Source organism: Rhamphochromis longiceps, linkage group LG6, assembly GCF_057381845.1.
Source record: "Rhamphochromis longiceps isolate RC_006_pf linkage group LG6, R_longiceps_female_GT1.1, whole genome shotgun sequence".
Taxonomy (NCBI): domain Eukaryota; kingdom Metazoa; phylum Chordata; class Actinopteri; order Cichliformes; family Cichlidae; genus Rhamphochromis; species Rhamphochromis longiceps.
In genome coordinates, this window is record NC_140562.1 from 6308773 (window position 1) to 6330325 (window position 21553).

At 42.6% G+C, this 21553-nt stretch overlaps 1 protein-coding gene across 2 annotated transcripts; it reads right to left on the reverse strand.

The window, feature by feature from the left end:
* Positions 1-48: 48 nt before the first annotated feature.
* abcc10 (ATP-binding cassette, sub-family C (CFTR/MRP), member 10) lies at positions 49-21084 on the reverse strand. Of its 2 annotated transcripts, XM_085409026.1 has the most exons (23): positions 20790-21084; positions 19913-20012; positions 19518-19731; positions 17815-19186; positions 17477-17704; positions 14922-15078; positions 13648-13793; positions 13354-13433; positions 12887-13058; positions 12651-12749; positions 12146-12335; positions 11002-11079; positions 10605-10793; positions 10152-10290; positions 9570-9762; positions 8825-9168; positions 8447-8616; positions 8195-8355; positions 7445-7698; positions 7139-7284; positions 4287-4384; positions 3710-3822; positions 49-3575 (listed from the first exon to the last, which is right to left on the reverse strand). In XM_085409026.1, the coding sequence occupies exons 3-23, from the start codon at positions 19691-19693 to the stop codon at positions 3440-3442; spliced, it is 4641 nt and encodes a 1546-aa protein (XP_085265152.1). In that variant the 5' UTR covers positions 19694-19731; positions 19913-20012; positions 20790-21084; the 3' UTR covers positions 49-3439. The 2 variants fall into 2 exon arrangements, with proteins under 2 accessions (XP_085265152.1, XP_085265153.1); XM_085409027.1 differs by lacking the exon at positions 19913-20012.
* Between the last annotated feature and the right edge of the window lie 469 nt (positions 21085-21553).

A 21553-nucleotide genomic window follows, 5' to 3' on the forward strand; every position in this document is an offset into this window, starting at 1 on the left:
TTTTTAATTGTTCTCAGGCAAATCTGGTGAATGAACTCAACATACATGTTTAATAATCAATAGCATTTTTATTACCAACGAATTTTTACATTACAGCTGTTGACAAGCCAAGAAAAACAAACAACAAAAATCACTCCTGTCAAAATATACTCACCTGCAACTAAGCATACAAACATCACAATCACAACATTTAGATAAACTTTTTTTTATTAATACTTGAATCTAAATTTGATTTACAGCTCACATTAAAGCTGCCGAGATCATTCCATTATTATTTCATCAATTTAAACGATTCATACTATCCTCCCTTAATTGTTTGACTGACAAATGTTTTATTATTCAGGTTGTCAGTTGCTCTTTGTCTTGGTCTTACATTAAAGTAAAATGCACTTGAAAATACAATTCATGAGATGAAGGGGATCAATTTATGACACATACAGATATACTAATATGATGATCAGCATGTGGTTATTTGATCAATGTCATATGTCTGAAAAGTCTGACGTTGATGCCAAAAAAATAAAATGTGTCAAAAAATAAAGTCAGATTGCTTTAAAACAGTACATATAAAGAGAGGCAAACACACCCCAGGCTGAGTTCTTTGCCTGCAGCAAGCCTGAATCGTTTTTGTTAGTCTGTTGAATGACAGTAAATCATTGACAGAGAAGTGAAGTAAAAGACTCCGTCTGGTCATAAAAAGCCTGCATGCTTCTTCATAATAATAATTAAAAAAAAAAACACTGAGAAACTGGATTTTGTGTTTTCTTTGTACAGATGGTTAACATTAAAAGAGTAAAAAAAAGAAAACAGGATATAATGATAAAACAGAACAAACAGGAGTTGGATAAATTAAAACCAACTGTTTTGTGGCAGAGCTTTTCTCTTCAGTGTAGTTCTAAGATCTAATAAACCACCAACAGCCCTGTGCAGAAGAAAACTTACAATAAATGTTTTACATATATCTCATGAGACTTATATACTTTATATTAAGTCTCATACAATGTTGACCTCATTCAAGTGACCTGTATTTTCCACACTATAAGAATTAAGAAAACACAAATTATGACGACTGCTATGATTACTGTTCCTGCTATTATTGTAAATGGTACTAGAAAAATGTGTAATTCTATGAAATAGTACTTCCATAAGAACACAGTCACATCCATTTATAATCATCATCTTTGAAAGAAAGTAAAAAGTTTGGATGTGTTTCCTTGCAGACAAGAGGAAGAAGCAGCAACTTCATGTTAGTTCCACAGATGAGGATTCCCAAAACTTTGATACATCTACTCTCATTTAAATCTACAAAATATGAAGCACTTTACCTTCCATATTCATGTTGAACTTGGCAGATACAGAATCAGGTACTATTCAGTGTGTGAATGTGTGTGTGAATGGGTGGATGACTGGATATGTAAAGCGCTTTGGGGTCCTTAGGGACTAGTAAAGCGCTATATAAATACAGGCCATTTACCATTTACCATTCAAATAAAATTCCTCATAGCCCTTACAGGTCTTGCAGCATTTAAAAAAAAATTTCAATAAAATGTTTTTTTAAATAAAATTCTAAAAATAAGACATTTCTGTATTGTTGAACTGTGAATGTTTCTTATTTTCAGGTCTCTCTTTTTATCTAAAGCACTCAAAGACTGACTGAACTCTCTTTATATATTGAAAGATGATTCATAAAATGCTCCACATATCATTTGTTTCAAATGAATCCAAAACAAGATTATAAAGTCATAATTTCATATATTTAGACATTTTTTTCTACTCAGATTGCTACTGTAATCCCACTGCAACATTTCTTCTACAGCAGCGGTCCCCAACCTTTTTTGCGCCACGGACCGGTTTATGCCCGACAATATTTTCATGGACCGGCCTTTAAGGTGTCACGGATAAATACAACAAAATAAAACTAGTACCGGTACCGAAAAAAAGAAGATTTATTCATAACACGCGTGAAAAGACCCAGGAAAACCGAGTTAACGATAAAAACGATAACAAAATAACGCTGAAAACCAATAAAACCCTGAAAACCAGACATTTCACACCTGAGCCTCAACTCTCACGGCCCGGTACCAAACGACTCACGGACCGGTACCGGTCCGAGGCCCGGGGGTTGGGGACCGCTGTTCTACAGAGTGGTGTTTTGTTATAACACATCAATGTTTAGTGGCTTGTGGTAAGACCAGATCTAGGGCCAGATCTGGGGCGATCGTGGCTCAAGAGTTGGGAGTTCGCCTTGTAATCGGAAGGTTGCCGGTTCGAGCCCCGGCTTGGACAGTCTCGGTCGTTGTGTCCTTGGGCAAGACACTTCACCCGTTGCCTACTGGTGGTGGTCAGAGGGCCCGGTGGCGCCAGTGTTCGGCAGCCTCGCCTCTGTCAGTGCGCCCCAGGGCAGCTGTGGCTACAATGTAGCTCGCCATCACCTGTGTGTGAATGTGTGCGTGAATGGGTGGATGACAGGTTGTGTAAAGCGCTTTGGGGTCCTTAGGGACTAGAAAAGCGCTATATAAATACAGGCCATTTACCAGGTATTTATGTTCATAATTCACATAAGTGCAAGCAGACATGATGTCTTATTTCATCAAACACAGGCAGTTGTTCTGAATAAACACAAAATTACTCCTGACAAGTTTACACGAGTCATTTACATATGGTGACGAACATTTCTGGCTGTCTGTCTAAATTAGGATTCAAATATAACAATAACAAAGTGTAAAAAGTAGCAGCTATTATACCAAATGGATTTGACTAATTCCCCTTATTTTAAGTTACTGTTTGTTTTTTTAATTTTCGCGACTGCTGACTTTGAAACCGAAGTTGGACATCCGAGACTTGAAACGATGGTTCTCAGCTATAAAAATGATGGAGTGCCACCTCTGGGTTCTGAATGAGCTGATGCCCCAAGTACAGAGTTTAAAGAATCAAAGTCTTGATGTTAAGTGAATGAACAAAGGAGCGGAAGATTTACAGACGGATTAATGAATTGTCTCCGGTGATGTGGTCTGAAAAAGATGGCAGATACAAGCAGCAGAAGGATATCTGAGCTGAGCTGATAAAGTGAGGATGGATTGGAGTGGAGTTGCTACTTCAGCACATCTAAAGGAGCCAGTTGAGGTGGTCTTGGGTACTTCCTGATTGAGGAGACTTAAGGGCAGACCCAGAACATGCTAGAGACATTATGTTTCTCAAGTGGCCAGTGAACTCCTTGGTGACCACTGGAAGAGTTGGGGGAGGGCTGTTTAGTTGTCTTGATTCAAGAATATGGCATAAATTCAATGAATGCTGTTTATGCATTAGAATAATCACATTTCCAAACAGCCTCGCTTTTGAGGCCAAGCTGTCCGTTCCTAATGAGTTTTTGCTCAAAGTCTGCAACTCTTCTCTGCATCAACTCAAAGCAGCAAGTTGTCTGTAAATGTGTCTGATCATCTCACTGTCCCTGATCACCCGCCAGTCTGTGAAAGATGGAGTTATCAGCTTGGCAGAGAGACACGGGACTGTCAAACTCCACCACCTTCCCAGCATGCATCACTAGCACACGGTCACAGTCCATGATGGTGTTGATCCTAATGTGAGACAGGCACACAAAACACAAAACGGTGTTTCATTCAGAAAATAAAAAGCAGGAAGTTTTAGACTACAGTTGTAAAATAACATTCTGAAATGTGCTTTAGTGCAGGACATGAACACATGCAGTCACCTGTGGGCAATAGTGAGCACAGTCTTGTCCTGAAACTTCTCTCTAATGGTCTGCTGCAGGAGTTTGTCTGTCTTATGATCCACGCTGGCAGTGGCTTCATCAATACACAGGACCTAAATGACAACAAAAACATTGATTGGAAAAATGTTTTGCTTTATTTGTTTGAGCAATCACGCTAAAATATTTTGTTCTCAGTAAATATAAATAAATAAATGTCTGGAAATACAAAGTTAGTCGGTCTTCTTTGCAGTAATGTAGAAGCATAACATTCACAAAGCTTTTGCAAATACCTTCTCCTGTACGCAGAGTCTTACAACCTACTTCCTTGTGAACAGGTGAAGGCGTGTCACATAATTAGAGCTAATCAAACCTGTACAGTTTGGTCTTTGTTTACAGCCTCATACTGTCACTGATGTCACAGATAAAGCCACAGACTATTTTTCACCCTTTATTGTAATTCTGTTGCACCCTCTCACCATCAGTGTCAGTCGCTCGAGAGGAAATTTACCGTCTCTGACAGTGGTCGGAGACGACGTGTGTCGTCGGTACAGTGTAATGGTAAAGCTGCAAAACTCACCTTGGCTTGCGTCAACAGAGCTCTGGCCAAACACAGCAGCTGCTTCTGTCCTGCAGAGAAGAATCTTCCTCTTTCTCCCACCTCAGCATCCAGACCACCTGACATTCACGAAAACACACACAAAAGGCATGAGAGGCAGCATGAATCTGTCATCATCTACATCTTCATGTTGATGATCTTCATGTAGTAGCAGCTCCATTTCATGCAAATTTGAACCTTTATTTTAGGCTTTTATGATAAATGGCCCATAAAGTAAACAGGATTAATACAAAGATAACAGAGGAGGAAAGAGAACTCAAAGATAATAATGTTAGGTTCTGAAACACAGTCATCAGTTATCAAAGTATGTTTGCCAGCCGTTGGTCAGTGGATCCTTAGATTTATTCTGTGGTACAAAAAAATACTTTCGATCATCCAGCGTGTTGACTCAAGAACCATTTTGTAACTGAAGCAGACAGTCATGTGAGCAGACAGGAATGGAAAAGGGTGGCATCAAAGGTGCCAAGCAGACACACCTTTGTAACAAAAAAGACAAAACACTGCAATTCTTCTGCTCTCTGTTTTGTGTTGGTTTTTTTGCCTGTCCCGTTTGGCTCTTTTGCATCAGAATTGTTGTCTAAAGGCGAAGAAAGATGCCCAACGGATTTACTTTACCAAATGGACCATCCCAGCCTTGCTGAATGGTCCATTTGATTCACCTTTTATTGTTTATTTTATTTTCACTTGCTGAATACGGGACAGACTTGACTGGAGGAAAGAAGGGGAGAAAGAAAGAGGGAAAGAGAAACAGCTGAGAAGAGGGACGGGGGAGAAGGGCAAAAAACATAAACCAACAGAACGGGCAGAAAAAAAAAGAAAATGCATATATCGATCACCTGGATCACCTGCTGAGAAAGAAAAAAGAAAACAAGCAGAAGAGAACAAGAGTAATAGAATAAACAACACCACAATGATATATGGGAATATGACAGTAAATACTAAATGTTAAACATTATTGTGCAGCACATAAGATCAACAGAACACAGTGTGCTTTGAGGTAGGAGCCAAAAAGGGTGTAGTTTGTGGGTGTGATCACCCGTGTGTACACCTGTGAGCATGGACGCGCTTGTTTTTTGTTTTTTTAAAAGGTTCCTTCATGTAATGATCTGCTAGAGGGTGTGGGGGGGCCACAGCCCCGTCCTCCAGGGCGTGAAGCAGGTGTGGAGGAGATCAAAACTCCAGACATCCAGAGGCCCCCAGAACACAAGAGACCAAGGAAGACCAACAGAGGGGCAGCCGCGCCACTGTCCCAGAAAGAGCTGAGGAGAGTCCCAGATGAGGGCTCACTCAGCAGCCGCGGAGCAGAAGCCAGGGGGAGTTGCAGTGACGCGCCCGTGAGCTCCGCCGGCAGCCAGCCGTGCCTGAGTGACCGAGCCCCAGGCCGAGAGGCCGGGGGCACCCCACCTCCGAAGTGGCCCGAGCGAGCCCCAGGCTCCAGGCCCCGATAAGCGGCCGCCAAGGAGTGAGCCGGTGTGTACCTGGACGCCCACCCCCAGACACAAAGAACCACCAACGCACCGATGTCTGAGGGCGTCTGCCACTGGCAGGGGAAGTGGTGGTGGGGGGAGATAGACCTCCATACCTTGGAGGGCCTGAGATGTCCCCAGAGAGGTGGCGTCTGATACCCAACCTGACATATAGACACAGACATACAGGCACACACAGATACAAACATCCATTCCCACCCTCATGCTCTCATATGCACTCACTCCACACTCAACCAACGTGGAGACAGACATAAAGAGACGCTGTACACACGATCACACTCCCCAAGCGTACTCTACAAACCGGGTCTAGGTACCCTTGCCCCTGGAGGGGGGAACTGCACCCAGACCCAGGTGGTGTTACCCTTTTCCCTGCGGTGGGGAGAGGCAGACCGCCCCGACTCCGCAGCAGCAGGGAGGCCCCACACTCCAGACCGCAGTCGGACGGCCAACTCCTCCTCCTAGCCCCCCCGCTCCAGCAGGTCGCAGAGAATGGGGGTGAGAGAAGACTCCAAACCTCCCTCCACCCGCTCATTGTAGTGTTGATGCATGTGTGTTCTAAGGTGCATTTAAAACCCAGGAGGGCATGGAGCTACCTGCCAGAGAGCAGCAGGTAAGCGCATGGTCCCTCCTGCTAGCCCTCAATGTCTACGTGTATTTAAAATTGAGGGGTGGGCAACGACGCCAGGGGTGAGGTGTACACCCTGATGGTACTTTGGATTCCGTGTATCGTGCCCACCCCCAAGATCCTATAGTGAGTAATGTGAATGTCTAAGTTGTGGGATAAAATTGAGGTACAGGCAGCCAGAAAAGGGGGGGGGGGGGGGTAGCCTCCTCCTACTCCAAGGCCCTGCATGTGTGGGTGGTTGTGATGGAGCGGGAAGAGGGAGGCAGCTGGAGATGGGGAGGGAAGGAAGGGAGGGGCAAGTGACCCCTCCCTGGGGCCAGCTCCCCCGCTGACCCCAGTAGGCACTCCCATACTCCGCGACCCGCCAGGGAAAGGGGGCCCAGGCCCATCCAGACCGGGGCCCAGCGCAGCAGCGCCTCCCGGCCCCACAGAGCCCGGGACAGTCCACCCAACCCCACCACAGAGAAAACTGCACCCACCCCACCATCCACTCATCTTCCAGACTACACAAGACAATAGACGCCCAGGCTGAGATCTTCCTCCACCTCTCCTGTATCTCCCCTTCCTGCAGAGAGTTCCTGAAGAGAGGAAAGCTCCTGCAAGATGTGACAATCTCCCCCACCAGTTGAAGAGCCCCCCAGCCCCCCTTCTGCTCTCTGTTAAATCACTGGGTCAAACACACTTTTGTAAATAACTCTCACCCATTCTGCTGACCACAGTGCTGAGGTGGCACTGCTCCAGGACGTCCAGCAGCTCCGGCTCCAAGTGTCGCCCACAGGGGTCCAGATTCTCTCTGACTGTGCCACTGAAAAGGAAGGGGTCCTGAGGAATAATGGCCAACCTGGACCTGCAGAGGGCAACAACAGCACATAAGTCAACTTGTCTCCCACTGATTGTATTATATTATAAAGTACATTATGTTAGTAATTTATCTTCTAAAATGCGTTAGAGCACAGTTTTCGTGTAACTCTTATCCAATACCAATAAACAACTCAATTCAAATGTACCTGAGTTGAACTAGACCCACAGTGGTGATATCCAGCTGATCCAGGAGAATCTGACCCTGGCTGAGCTCCACCATCCGAAACAGGGCCAAGAATATCGTGGACTTGCCAGATCCTGTACGTCCCACAATGCCTATTTTCTCTCCAGGTCGCACCATGAGGCTCACTCCATCCAGGGCATTAGGCAGACCATCCCTGTAGGTCAAAGCCACATTCCGAAACTCCAAACAACCGTGCTCAGGCCATGAGGGGGACAGCTGAGGTCAGAAACAGAGAGGGTAAAATGCAAATAGTACTCCAAGAAATTTAAAACGTGTGACTGAGTCCATAAACACGTTAGAAACGACACTTGATTTATGGTATCATAAAAAAGAAGGGCCGTTTTCCATAGATTTCTTTACAACAACCCATATTTTTTTAAAGCAGAGAGACTGCCCTCTGCTGGGCAATAGAAAAATATACATGTTAAAGTACTTTGTGTTGGCTTTTGTTTCAATTGACAAAAAAAAAGATGCCACGTCCATCTTTATTTAAATATGTAAATAGGTGTACAAATGTTTATATATGTTATTAATATATATATTAATATATATGTAAATTGTGTCTCGTGATCTTTTCCTCTGACTTTCAGGTTTGGACTAAAAAGTAAGATACATTCTGTGAAGACAGCTGTGAGGTAAAGCCAGGAGCTCTGATAAAGCTTTAGTGTAACCCACTGTTGTTATGTTAATATCAATATCCAGTGCACCCGACCTCTGTATTCTGATGCTGTGGTTCAATGGGCAGTCCAGTGGAATATTCCTCTGTTCGTTCCACGCTCACCAGCTGCATTTCAGTCTGCGTGAAGCTGAATATGAGGCCAGATAGCAGCTGTGTGATAGACAAAGCGTAGGACAGGGACAGACCCACCAGACCTGATAGGAAAACCGGCACACACACAGTCTTACTCAATGGCTCCTACGGTCATTAAACACGCACAGCCTGCAAATTCTTCTGCTGTCTTACCTGGATCAACAGAATTAAGCTGGTGCTGAACAACAGCTATCACCCCAAGGCCTGTCACCACAGCGATACCAATCAGCTGCAGACGGATGTCCAGCCACTGCCCTGCAGCGTAGCTAAGAAACAAACAGCGTTGGTTCTGCTCCAAACGCCTGGCGTTCTCCTCCTCAAACCTGAAACAGCAGAAAAATGTCCCTGCGGTTTAGCTGTTTCTTTAGTCCCTATACCTAATATATTTTATTAATATTAACACTTCCTGTCACCTATGTTCAAGAGAATTTAAATTAATTTTATGTCCTGTGCAAGATAAAGTTAACAACTATTACTTATTTTCACATACATTTATCTAATCACTGAAAACTCTGTTTCCGTGTCACTCACCTGGCAGAGTTGCCACTGGCCCGGATCGTTCCCAGTCCAGTCAGTGTCTCTGAAAAATGCGAGTAGATTGGTGACAGAGTGAGGCTGCAGAGGCGCTTCAGCTCTCGAGATGTGTGTCTATAGAAGTGCTGTGTGCGGTAGTACAGCAGACCCAGGGGAAGCAGGGCCACCAGGACCCAGGGCAGGCCGTAACTTATCACCACCAGCATGCCGAGCAAGCCAAAAATGTTGGCCAGTAAGATGTTCAAGACAAACGGCAGGCTGTCGTCCACGCTGTACAAGTCTGAGGAAAAACGGTTGAGAATTCGGCCCAAAGGAGTGGTATCGAAGAACGCCATAGTGGTCTGGATGGACACGCAAACAAGACATTTTTTAATATTTTTTGCTAAGTGGGAATTACTCATGTCACTCACACTTAAAGTGTTTTCCTCTCTCATTATGCATTTGCATTTTTCTTTAATGAATCTTGTGAACTATAACAATTGCAGATGCAATTGTGATCTGTAGTAAGAGTAAAAATCCTTATTATATATGTATTTAAAACTACCTAGCACATCAGAAGGATTGGCATTAAGTAGATAACATAGGCAGTGTGAGCATACCTCTTCCTGTTAATGAACATCTACTCAGCTCGTCTGATGTCTCACACTGCTAACCCTTCAGTCACCACCCTGTTTCTCCAACCTTTAGCTATTTTTGCCAGACATGAAAAGCACTCAATCTGCTATGCTGACTGCTGACATACCTTAAAGACTTGATTCAGAAGTCTGTTGTGGATGGCAGAAGCGGCACACATTACTCCATAGGCAAAGAGGAAGGCACGGAGCGCGGTGAACACGGTGTTGGCCACAGCAATGGAGCCGTAGACCGTCAGGTAAAACTTAACATCTGCATCGATGTCGTTCGAGAGGAACATGTAGTCAGAGGGCACTGAAGATCTGGATGGGTAGAGGTGAATATCTGATTTTAGTCAAAAGACTGAAGTAAGACAGGAAGAAGTCAAAGTTTAAATCACAGTACTAAAAGCAGTTTTTATTTTCATTCTTCAAAATAAAAGATAAACTTTGTGTTTAACATAATAATAGAAAATGTAATGGCAAAGTCTTTACATCTGTACCTTTTAAAAATAATATATAAATGAAATTTTAAAAGAAATCATCATTATCTCACGGCTGAACTGCATGTTATTATTATAGCATGTGCTCTTTTAAAATTGGTTACAAATTTTGTGTTTTAAAGTTTATTCTGGAACAATGATAGCAAGGCATCTTGGTTGTGTTACCATTCACAGAATCTTTTTCAAAATGTTGCCAATTGGTCAACTCACATGAGCCTTCCAGGTGAGAAAAGCAGCAGATGAGGTGAGCTGAAGGCAGGTAACGAAGAATCATTATTCCCAGTGGAACCATTGTGTTTTAGCTCAGAGATCCAGTAGGACAGCCACCAGTCAGACACATTTTTAGATGCTGATTTACACACAAACACACACACAAAGTTCTTATTAAATTAGAAATGAATTTAAAGCCAGAAGACAGTAATTATTTTTTCTTTTGGGGACAAAATACCCTGAAGCCTGCTTTAAACAATAATCCTATATCGCCCAAGTATCATACAGGTCGCCTGGACTTATTTTGTAATTTTGGCAGTAAAATTAAAAAATAATTCTCATCTTTAAAAGATGAAAAAATGTTGACCACAGAGAGACAATCTTGGAGGTGATGTTTCTGAAAAAATTGCTAAGCGTCCCCAGTGTACAAAGATCATAAAAAGCATTCCAAACCTTGCATGAGGAGCAGAGAGACTAAGACGCAGGAGGCCAGTACTCCACCCACAGCGGCCCAGTAGGTCTGGTAAACTCTCCATGCCAGCCTGCCCACCTGTTTCTGCTCTGCCCCCGAGAGGTCAGGATCATTATCCACATGTAGCTCAGGCAATGAACTCATTTCCCCTTCAACCTGCTCCACGCCATCTGCTCACAATCAACAGGGGCCAAACCAAAAGGATTATAAGAGTCCCAGAAAGAAGAGCTGAATTTTGGATTTGTTGAGATTTTGTTGAGATATTGCTATTGAAGAAGAAGATGACAACAATGGGAACTCTGGACTTGTAAGAGATTATACATGCGCCACTGTTTTAACACCTGAGTTTTTGTTTGTCATAATGTGAGGTGAACACACCTTTCTCTTTTGTGTTGCGGTTGTTCTTCTGCTTTTTCTGGACTGCGTCCACCAAAGGAAGGACTTCTGCTGGTGTCCCTGTTTAACACAGAAGAATAGAAAGGCCTTTTATTCCACAGATGTTCCACCTTATAATAATAATAATGGATTGGATTTTATACAGCGCTTTTCAAGGCACCCAAAGCGCTTTATGCCACTATTCATTCACACACTGGTGGAGGCAGCTACAGTTGTAGCCACAGCTGCCCTGGGGCAGACTGACAGAAGCTGGCCAACACCAGTAGGTGGTAGGGTAAAGTGTCTTGCACAAGGACACAACGACCAGGACAGAGAGCCCGGGGATCGAACCAGCGACCTTCCGGTTACAGATGCGCTTCCCAACTCCCTGAGCCACTTACAAGTTGATGCTCTTCTTGCATCTAATGCTAAACGAATAAAGTGAGCTCAATATAAACAACTAGACAAAACAAAAAAGCCATGACGCCTTTTAATAAATGTCCTGTATCTGTACAATAGCCGCTCTTTTTTTTTTACTTGGCATATGGACACCTTATACAAGACAACATGGCACTCTAAGAATTACAAATAAAAATCAAAGTCTGAGATGCTAAAGATGGCGGTTGTCCCACCTCGTTACCCAAAAGCCAATCAACAGTTTAGGTATAAAGCATATTAGCCAATCACATTATTCTGTGGATAAATGTACACTTCAGCTATGTGGAGGCAGACATCTTTTTCTACTTGTTATTGTTCTACAGATGTAGAGATGTGTACTTTTTTTCAATTATATTTTGCCTAAGTGCATATAGAACATTGATTTTAATTTGGCATGAGCAGTTAGTGGTAAAGCTGTAATATTGTAATATTGGATGAAAAATGCTTTTCTGAACTGTATTTTGGAGCAAAAATGCAAAAGTTGTTGGGATTTTTTGTATTTGACTGCCACTTCTATTGCATGCAGTTTCTATGACCCACTGATCAATACAATTGTGAGTTATGACTTTCTCCCCATCCATTTTGATGGAAACTTCAAAATAACTTAAGCTGCTGATCTGTGACATTTGTTTCTAAAAGGACTTTAAATCATTTAGAAGTTACATTTATACAAATGTCACCAAGATTTAAAGCAGACTTCAGTTTCTACCTGTTTTGATGATTGCTCCATTGTCCATGAGGACAACCACATCAGCTTTGTCCACAAACTCTATGCGGTGTGTGCAAAGGATTCTGGTCTTCCCTCTGAGGAGCTCCATGATACATTTCTTCATAAGGTGTTCAGCCACATCTGCATCCACTGCTGCCAGTGGATCATCGAGGAGGTAGATATCTTTGTCCTGCAGGAGAAGCAGAAAAAAGTAAGGGGAGGCAACATCACATTACACAAGCATATTACATATAAACAGCTTTTTATGGCTTTGTAACTATTTGTTACAAGAAACTGTTAACATGCAGTTCCCTCAAACAAAATTAAAAGCTCTAAACGTTTACCTGATAGCTTTCAGTTTTTATCAATCTGTGCAACAGAAGGAAAAATATAATTCTAATATCATTTATCCTTGTTTACTGCAGCCTGACTCATTTATTTTGTAAAACCTCCTCTGTGCCTCTTAGAGTGTGAAGCAGATGGCTGGATTGTGCTGAAGACTCACCATGTAAACAGCTCTAGCAAGTGCCAGCCGGGCCTTCTGTCCTCCACTCAGAGTCACTCCGTTCTCACCCACTTCAGTCTTGTCACCATTTGGCAAAACCTGCAGGTGCAGAAACAGAGCAACCAAAGCCCTGAAAACCAATTTATTTAACATTTTAAACAATCCCAGAAACTCCATGCAAAGCACAGTGAAATCAGTGTGAAGAAACGTAAACAATAACATTGTCACAATCGTACATTGAGGTCATCTGAGAGGGCGCAGGCCTTGATCACAGCCTGGTAGAAGGCAGCATTGTAGTCTCTGCCAAACAAGATGTTGTCTCGTACTGATGCATGCTGGATCCACGGTTCCTGTGAGGCCAAACCAAAGCCAACCTCCCTGTCTGCAACATAGAGCACTCCAGTCAGCCTGCAGAGACAAGTGGAAGATGGATAGACCTTAGTCACACATTATTAATCCCAGGTTGTGTCAGTGCACTTAAAAACACTAAAACCAGATTCACTATTGATTTTATTGACTTTTTTGGTTCCAACTAAGATGAAAAATATCATCTAGAGCAGCATAAAGCCCCTGACTGCCTATTAATCACCTAAGCAAACCTTCATATTGGGAAAGGGAATATTGATGACTCGACAACATTCTTCATATGTAAATTAAGTCATAAGCGATAATATTTTCAATAAAAGTTTCATAAGCTGTGTACCTATTAAGTTCTCCAGTCAGAGCAGCCAATAAGGAGCTCTTTCCACAGCCGACCTTCCCAACCACGACAACCAGAGAGCCCTGAGCCAGACAGAAGACAGCAGATGTCATGTCTGTACTAAGTCAGCTCCAAACACCTACTGTTAAAACATTTTGGTGTCAATGCGTTTTTGCAATTTAAATATTCATATACAATTTTAGGGTGTTGAATACTGAGCTTATATCACTGACAGGAGACGATGAATTTCCAACTATTGGGATTGTTTTAAAGCACAATCCCAATAGTTGCTTGTACCTTGGTTATGTTTAAATTGAGACTGTGCAGCTGCAGGCTTCCTTTAGCTCCTCCAGACCCTTCCTCTTCGTTTGGACTGCTGGGTTCCTGCCATGAAAATGATCCCTGGCTCAAAAGGACAGATGTCTGGCTGTCTTCTGGAGACACTGGGCACAGATGTGGTATTTCAGCACAAGAGAAACATTACATAGATTTAAAAAAGCAAGTTTGGCTGATGAACTATGTACTAGGGATGCAACGTTACCAATTTTTTTCAAACCGATACGATACCGGATCTGAGTACTTGCCGATACAGAGTACAAAAACCGATACTTCTACCACACACACACACAAATGCAATGAATTGGAAGACAGGTTTTATTTTATTCTCTGCCGATAATAAATAATATCTTAATAAAAATGACCACAAAAAAATTTCAAGTGAAAAATAAGCACTTCTGTTAAATTATTGCAGAGTCTCCACATTGTAATTTAACAAAATATCACTGAACTATTGGCACTGTCTCGAGTTTTCGGAATAATAAATAAACACTTCTGTTTGGAATAAAATAAATACAAATTAGGTTTGAGAATAAAATAAACTTTTAAATTGTTGCAGAGTGTCCATATTGTAAACAAACAAACAAAATAACGAAAGTATTTGGCATTGACGAACGAACTCCCCATCTGCCCGTGGATCATCAGTCCACTGTGCCGTTAAACCAAGGACTGACATCGCGCACACACTGCTTGTCTTTACCTCTTTAGAAAGTTTTGGCACCATTATCTCCCTGATGTGTGGGCGGCTGGGAATTTCATATCGCAGCTCGAGTATGCTGAGAAGAATCCTATGTTTTCCACGACTGGCATTGGCTGGTCATCCAGAGCGATAAAATGAGTCAGAGCCTCTGTTATTTTAACTGCCCGTGGATTTTCTCTTGACATTTTTCACCGCTTTTCCAAAACCTGAGTTAAAGTTGGCTGTTCCGGTCCACACTGCCAGTCCACGATACCAGTATCGGTATCGGTGTATCCCTACTATGTACAGTTGGGTAAAACGTTTTCTTTAGTTTCTGTGAACTTTACTCTTTGAAAAAATAGCATTTGATGCAATCACTCGAACAAATACTTGATTAAAGCAGAAAATAACCTCATCTTTAATGAGCAGAAGCTGTTCTAAACATTCATAAAAACTGCTTTTTCCTTGAATGAACAAAAAAGCATGAGGACCTGTTTCACATCAAAATCAAATACACCTCCACACAAACAAAGTAGGAAATCAAGCAGTACCCTACCCAGGGCATAGTATGCCTGCAGGTTCTGGTTGGTTAGTTTAAAGAAGCGCTGGATTCGTTCCAGAGACACTTTGGCTTCCAGGACTCCATTGAGCACCCAGGGGAAAGCATTGAGTGGGATGATCAACATTCCTACAAGGGCAAGTGTGGTAAACACCTGCATGGGATGAGAATCACATTTACAAGAATGCACTCTTAAAAACATATCACAAGTTATATAGTCCATTGTTATATATGCATTTATACAATCATTTACATGAGAGCATAAAACTAGCTTAAAGAATTTCTAAGTTCAAAGCCACTGATATCCTTTTTTACTAGGAATACAGAAATATAGGTACAAAAAAGGTACAAAACATTTTTTCTATTCTGAGAATTATTTAATAAATTAATATATTTATCTCAGTGGCAATTTTTTTTCACCATTGTCCTTGACTGTCATTTTGGGGAATTTTTCTGATGGTCCGAATCCAATCCTGATCCTGATCATGAAGCGTGCTGAACACTTTTCTGTGCAGGATATAGATCCCCTGAAGCTCAATGTGTAATATGCAAATAAAACTGACTTGATTTTACTTGTGCCTATTGAAATAAAATAACTATTACTGCTATGAGTTGTTAGTCATTTGAACATTATTGCTCACTGTGCAGAAAATCCACCTCAACCTTTTATGGCACTTAAATAATACAAATTATTATTCTAAAGTTGTCCAATTGTAATGACTGATTAGAAAAAAGATGGTCTTCGATGCATTGGAGTGAGCTGGTTCAAGCAGACAACTCCAACTGTGGTACTTATGCATGTACCATGTCATCAAACACACCCTCCCTTCTCATCTCTCCCTCTGACATTTCATTTCCGCTGCTGCCCTTTTTGTTTTTCTTTTTTTTTACTTGTTAAATACGGGACAGACTTGACTGGGGAAAAGAAAGGGGAGAAAGAAAGAGGGAAAGAAAAACAGCGGAGAAGAGGGACGGGGATAAAGGGCAAAAAAAAAAAAACAACAAAATAAGCAGACAAAAAAATACATATATCAATCACCTGTTAAGAAAGAAAAAAGAGAAAACAAGCAGAAGAAAGAAAAAAAGAGCAACATAATAACAACATCACGATGATCTATGGGAATGTAACAGTAAATACTAAATATTAAACATTATTGTGCAGCACGTAAGATCGACAGCGCACAGTGTGCTTTGAGGTAGGAGCCAAAAAGGGTGTAGTTTGTGTGTGTGAGTCCCCGTGTGCTCTCACATACACACCCGTGTGTATGTGAGAGCACACGGGGGGCATGGACGGTGGGGTGCGTCCATGCCCCACCTGTGAGCATGGAAGCGCTTGTATTTAAAAGGTTCCTTCGTGTAATGATCTGCTAGAGCAGGGGTGTCGAACTCCAGGCCTCAAGGGCCGGTGTCCTGCAGGTTTTAGATTTCACCCTGGGTCACCACACCTGAATCAAATGATTAGTTCATTAGCAGGCCTCTAGAGAACTTCAAGACATGTTGAGGAGGTCATTTAGCCATTTAAATCAGCTGTGTTGGATCAGCAACACATCTAAAACCTGCAGGACACCGGCCCTTGAGGCCTGGAGTTCGACACCTGTGTGCTAGAGGGTGTGGGGGGGCCACAGCCCCGTCCTCCAGGGCATGAAGCAGGTATGGAGGAGATCAAAACTCCAGACATCCAGAGGCCCCCAGAACACAAGAGACCAAGGAAGACCAACAGAGGGGCAGCTGCGCCACCATCCCAGAAAGAGCTGAGGAGAGTCCCAGATGAGGGCTCACTCAGCAGCCGCGGAGCAGAAGCCAGGGGGGGTTGCAGTGACGCGCCCGTGAGCTCCGCCGGCAGCCAGCCGTGCCTGAGTGACCGAGCCCCAGGCCGAGAGACCACGACAAGCAGCCACCAAGGAGTGAGCCGGTGGGTATCCGGACGCCCATCCCCAGACACAAAGAACCACCAACGCACCGATGTCTGAGGGCGTCTGCCACTGGCAGGGGGAGTGTTGGGGGGAGATAGACCTCCATACCTTGGAGGGCCTGAGATGTCCCCAGAGAGGTGGCGTCTGATACCCAACCTGACATATAGACACAGACATACAGGCACACACAGATACAAACATCCATTCCCACCCTCATGCTCTCATATGCACTTACTCCACACTCACCCAACGTGGAGACAGACATAAAGAGACGCTGTACACACGATCACACTCCCCAAGCGTACTCTACGAACCGGGTCTAGGTACCCTTGCCCCTGGAGGGGGAACTGCACCAAGACGCAGGTAATGTTACCCTTTTCCCTGGGGTGGAGAGAAGCAGACTGCCCCGGCTCGGCAGCAGCAGGGAGGCCCCACATTCCAGACCCCAATCGGACGGCCAACTTCTCCTCCCAGCCCCCCCCCGCCTCAGCAGCTCCCCTCTTTTCAACCCCTCCACCACTCCAGCATCTCAGGTGTTGCTCTTGTCAGAGTTATTTTTTTAAATATGTTTATACAGTAACCCTACATTCCCTAATTCTCTACAAAGCTCACTCAGCATCAACACAGCAGCCAGTTTACCTTTGCTGCCGTCAGCTGGTGTCCAAGCAGCACATACGTGACGAAGGTCAGGATGGAAATGACCACAGGTAGAGCAGCCCAGGTATACACACACAATGCATCCAGGTATTTGACAGCCTTAAGGTGGGACAGCTCCTCTTTGCGACAGTCAGCCACCTTCTGTGTGAAATGAGGCTCCCAGCTATAGAACTTGATGACGCGAATGCCGAAGAGGATCTCTGTCATTAACTGGAAATAAGTTCAAAATTAAAAATAATCTCAACAAGATTTTTTCCCTGGGTAGCTTCATAAAAGTATATAAATCAACTCAGTGTAATAAGAGCTTAAACATGCCATACCTTAACACGGTTATCCTTCCACATGAGCATCTTTTTATTGTTGCTAAGGATGCAGGAAGCAAGGAACTTGTTGAATGGCACCAGCAGCAAAGCTACGGACAGTCCTCCAAGGAAAGCTACACCCACCTGCAGATATAGCAAGTAAAGGGTGACAGCTAACTGAAAGGGCAGGCTCCACAGCTCATGGAAGCTTTGGAAGAAGTTAACCACACGGTCGGTGTCTGTGCTCATTAAGTTCACCACCTCTCCTAAAGTAAAGCCAGCCAAGCTGCAGCTGCTGACTCTCAGGGCTTTGTTGTAGATGGCCGTCACAAGAGCAGCTCGTGCTGACAGCGCCACCTTGGAGACCTCGAAGACAAAGATGTTTCGTAGAACAGAGCACAGCAGGGTGGTAGCAAAGAGCCCCAAGGCACACCAGACACCCCTGCTGACTGGGGCACCTTTATCCTCCATAAAATTCACAAGACTACTGAGGAGCAGTGGACCTGCAAAGCTCAATATGTTGACTGTCACCTTCAGCAGACCAAGGATGTAATACCACTTCCCAAACGCCTTGTGTAGCACCTTCAGCAATCTTACATCACCTTCCAGCTCCAGTGGTTGGTCCTGGTTGTGTAAACTCCAGCTGCCACTTGGGAGGTTTGTGCTGACTGGTGTGGGCCATTGATCCTCTTGGTAAGTGACTGGTGATCCTTGCCAGCAGGCTTCCCAGCACTGGTGAAAATACCGACAAATCACACTAGTTCTAAGTTTCTGGGGAAGGTGATATACATCGGCTGGTCTGTCCAGTTCCCATCTCTGCCCTCGCCTGAGGAGAGGGGTGAGCCACAAGTAGAAGAGTCGAGATAGGCAGTCACTCCCATCCTCAGCCACAATCTCCCCAGTCTCCAGCTGGGTGTTCTCTGGGATGAGCGGAGAGCCATCAACATCGTTAATATACAAAGTGTACCCAGCATCACTGATGCAGGGGAAAGCAAATGCCAGGAGGTAAATGAGAAAAAGAAATGTCCGTACTGAGGCAAGAACAAATCGGGCCAGTTTAAGAGGTTCAGCTGGGTTTAAATATTCCTTGTTGTTAGAGTAAATTATCAAGTTGATGACAAGGTTGGGGAGTAACAGAAGCACCAGGAGAAGCAGCAGTGTTGGTCCTCTGGTTCTCTTAAAAACAGTCCTCTGGAGCACTGTTATGACACTGAAGTGGACCAGCCAGGCCAGGATTGCACAGCTGCCAGCTAGGATGTCCAGGTACATGTCTCCCTGCTGGAGGACACTCACCAGGATGACATCTGCAGTGTAGAGTAAGGCAGCCAGCAGAGCTGACACGAGCCTGAGTGTCCAGCCACACGGGGGAGACGTCTGGAGGTGGCTGCATCTGCAAAGCAAACAAAAATGTGAAAATATAGACACAATTTTTAGAATCATCGGCATTAGTTTTATAGGGTGCCCCATTCGATGATTAAGCTGCGCATTTTGAATTTAGCCAAAAACTGGACAACTCAGAGAAGACTCCAAAAAAGATGGGGGGGAGTTGCTTGTTTTTAAAGAATTGTTGTTACATTAAAGTAAAACATACTTCATCAGAAAATCCACTGCAAGGATTGATATGCATGTTTTTTTGTAACTACAACTTCATTATCCGCTAATAAAATTGCAAGATTGGAAAAGTGTTGTTGATAAGGACCTGGTATCAATGCATGACCTACCTTGACATGCTGAGGTAGCAGGCACTGAAAATGGCCATCCCAGCATGGGGCAAGACACCAAGGATGAGCTGGTTAAAACAGGGGCTGATGCATTCATTCTGCCACAGAGGAAGAGGATCCTCTTCATCTGTATGACAGAGGCCTGCAATCAGGTCTGTTGGCCCAAAGTCATTCATCCTTCTTCCTACTTGACTGCTGTCATTCTAAAAATTATCTGTAGAGGAAAAAATAATATTATTTATCAACTTTTAAAAAAAGGTAACAAGGGTGTTTCAAAGAAAACCCACAGGGTAGTTATTATTCTAGAAAACATTATTTTTAAAAAAAGAAGAAGAATACAACAATTTGTTGGCACTATCATCATCTTCCTATCAGTAAATAAGACAACATTTTACCATTGGCAGAGGCCACTGATCATCTGTTATGTCCCGTCAATTCTGCAGTCCATTTTTCTGAGATCCAGGTTCAATAATTCACATATTTATTCATAAATCCCTGGGTTGAAGACAGTACAGATAATTTCAGTAATGAAAAGGTGATAAAACTACAAAATAAACAAGAACTAATGTACTAACAGCAGCTATCAGCTAAATTTTAAACACAGCTATGTCCCTGAATTTTGTAATCTGTGCACGCCTAATGAAAGTGAACATATTTTCCCAAAGCCAAAGTTTTAAAAATGGCAGTATAAAAACAGTATAATAAATAACCGGATTATAGTTTAGGCAATAGTCCTGTATGATTAATTTTATTGCAAGAAAAAAAAGGGGCATCCATCTATTTTTTTAGCCTCTTATCTATTTCAGGGTTTTTTTAAGGTTGTGGAAATTTATGGAAATTTGTGTTATTTTGAAATACAAGCTATGGTCATCCTTAGCTTGATCAAGAACTTTTCATATTTCATTCTGAAATGTTCAAATCCAAGTACACAGTTACATTAAGGATATAAAATGCAGCTAGACTCTTTCCATAACTATGTATTTTATGCCTGTGACAGAATCATCTAGACTCATTAGCGGTTCATTTATGCACCTAACTGCAAAGAAAATGTAAGGCTTTAATGTTTTCTGTAACATTCGTGTTTCCTTGTTTACCAGATTGTTTACCAAATAAACCTTTCGTGAAAGACCTGTTGTTATAGTACAGTCTCTGTTGTGTGTGAGCCCTTCAAGAAGTTTAAGGGGCAAGTTAACAACTCTGGATTAAAAAACGTTAACATACAATTTGTTGCAATTTTTTAGGTGTTGTTGCTCCAACATTCACAGCACTAACCTTTAAGGAGTGACGAAGCAAAAAGAAACATGGAACGACAGACAGGCACATTTATCCGGTCTTCCTGACTGAAACACCCTCACACTAATGTAAACAAATTAGGCTAGCAAACTAGCTTAGGTAACGGAATATTACGCTATTAAGTTTTTTGATGTTACCGCATGCACTATGTAAATAGAAACTTTAGCGAGCTAGACCAACTATAAATACAAGTCGACATACAACTAATTTAAGAGCATTTAGACCACAGGACTTTAAATGTTACCGGCTTTCATCTAGCTAACAGGAAATGGATCTGTTGATTGCTGATGACGAGTACAAAGAGCTTTTCAAAATAAATGCTCGATGAAAAAAAAACAGTACAAATAAATGCTGATACTAATTCTACTATTACTGCTACTACTAATAATAAAACTGATGATGATGACTAATAATAAAATAATATTAACAATAATTCAAAAACTCATGGGAGCAACAACAAACCCGGATTTCAAAGTCATTAAATGTTTTTTTCAAAACAGAAATATAGATCAACCTTGAGAAATCTGTGTATAAACTTATTTGACTTGACCATTAGTAGAGTGTTCTCATGTTATGATATAGAATTTCTTTAAAAATTATTTTTTTTAAAATTGTTATGGCACTAAAATCAGTAATGATGCTTCTATAAGGCTTAATTATCCAAATAAGGCTGTTACAGCCTACCAGGCATAAAAAAATATGTGCTTGGTTGTGATTTATTTACACAAAGACCACGGTTATCC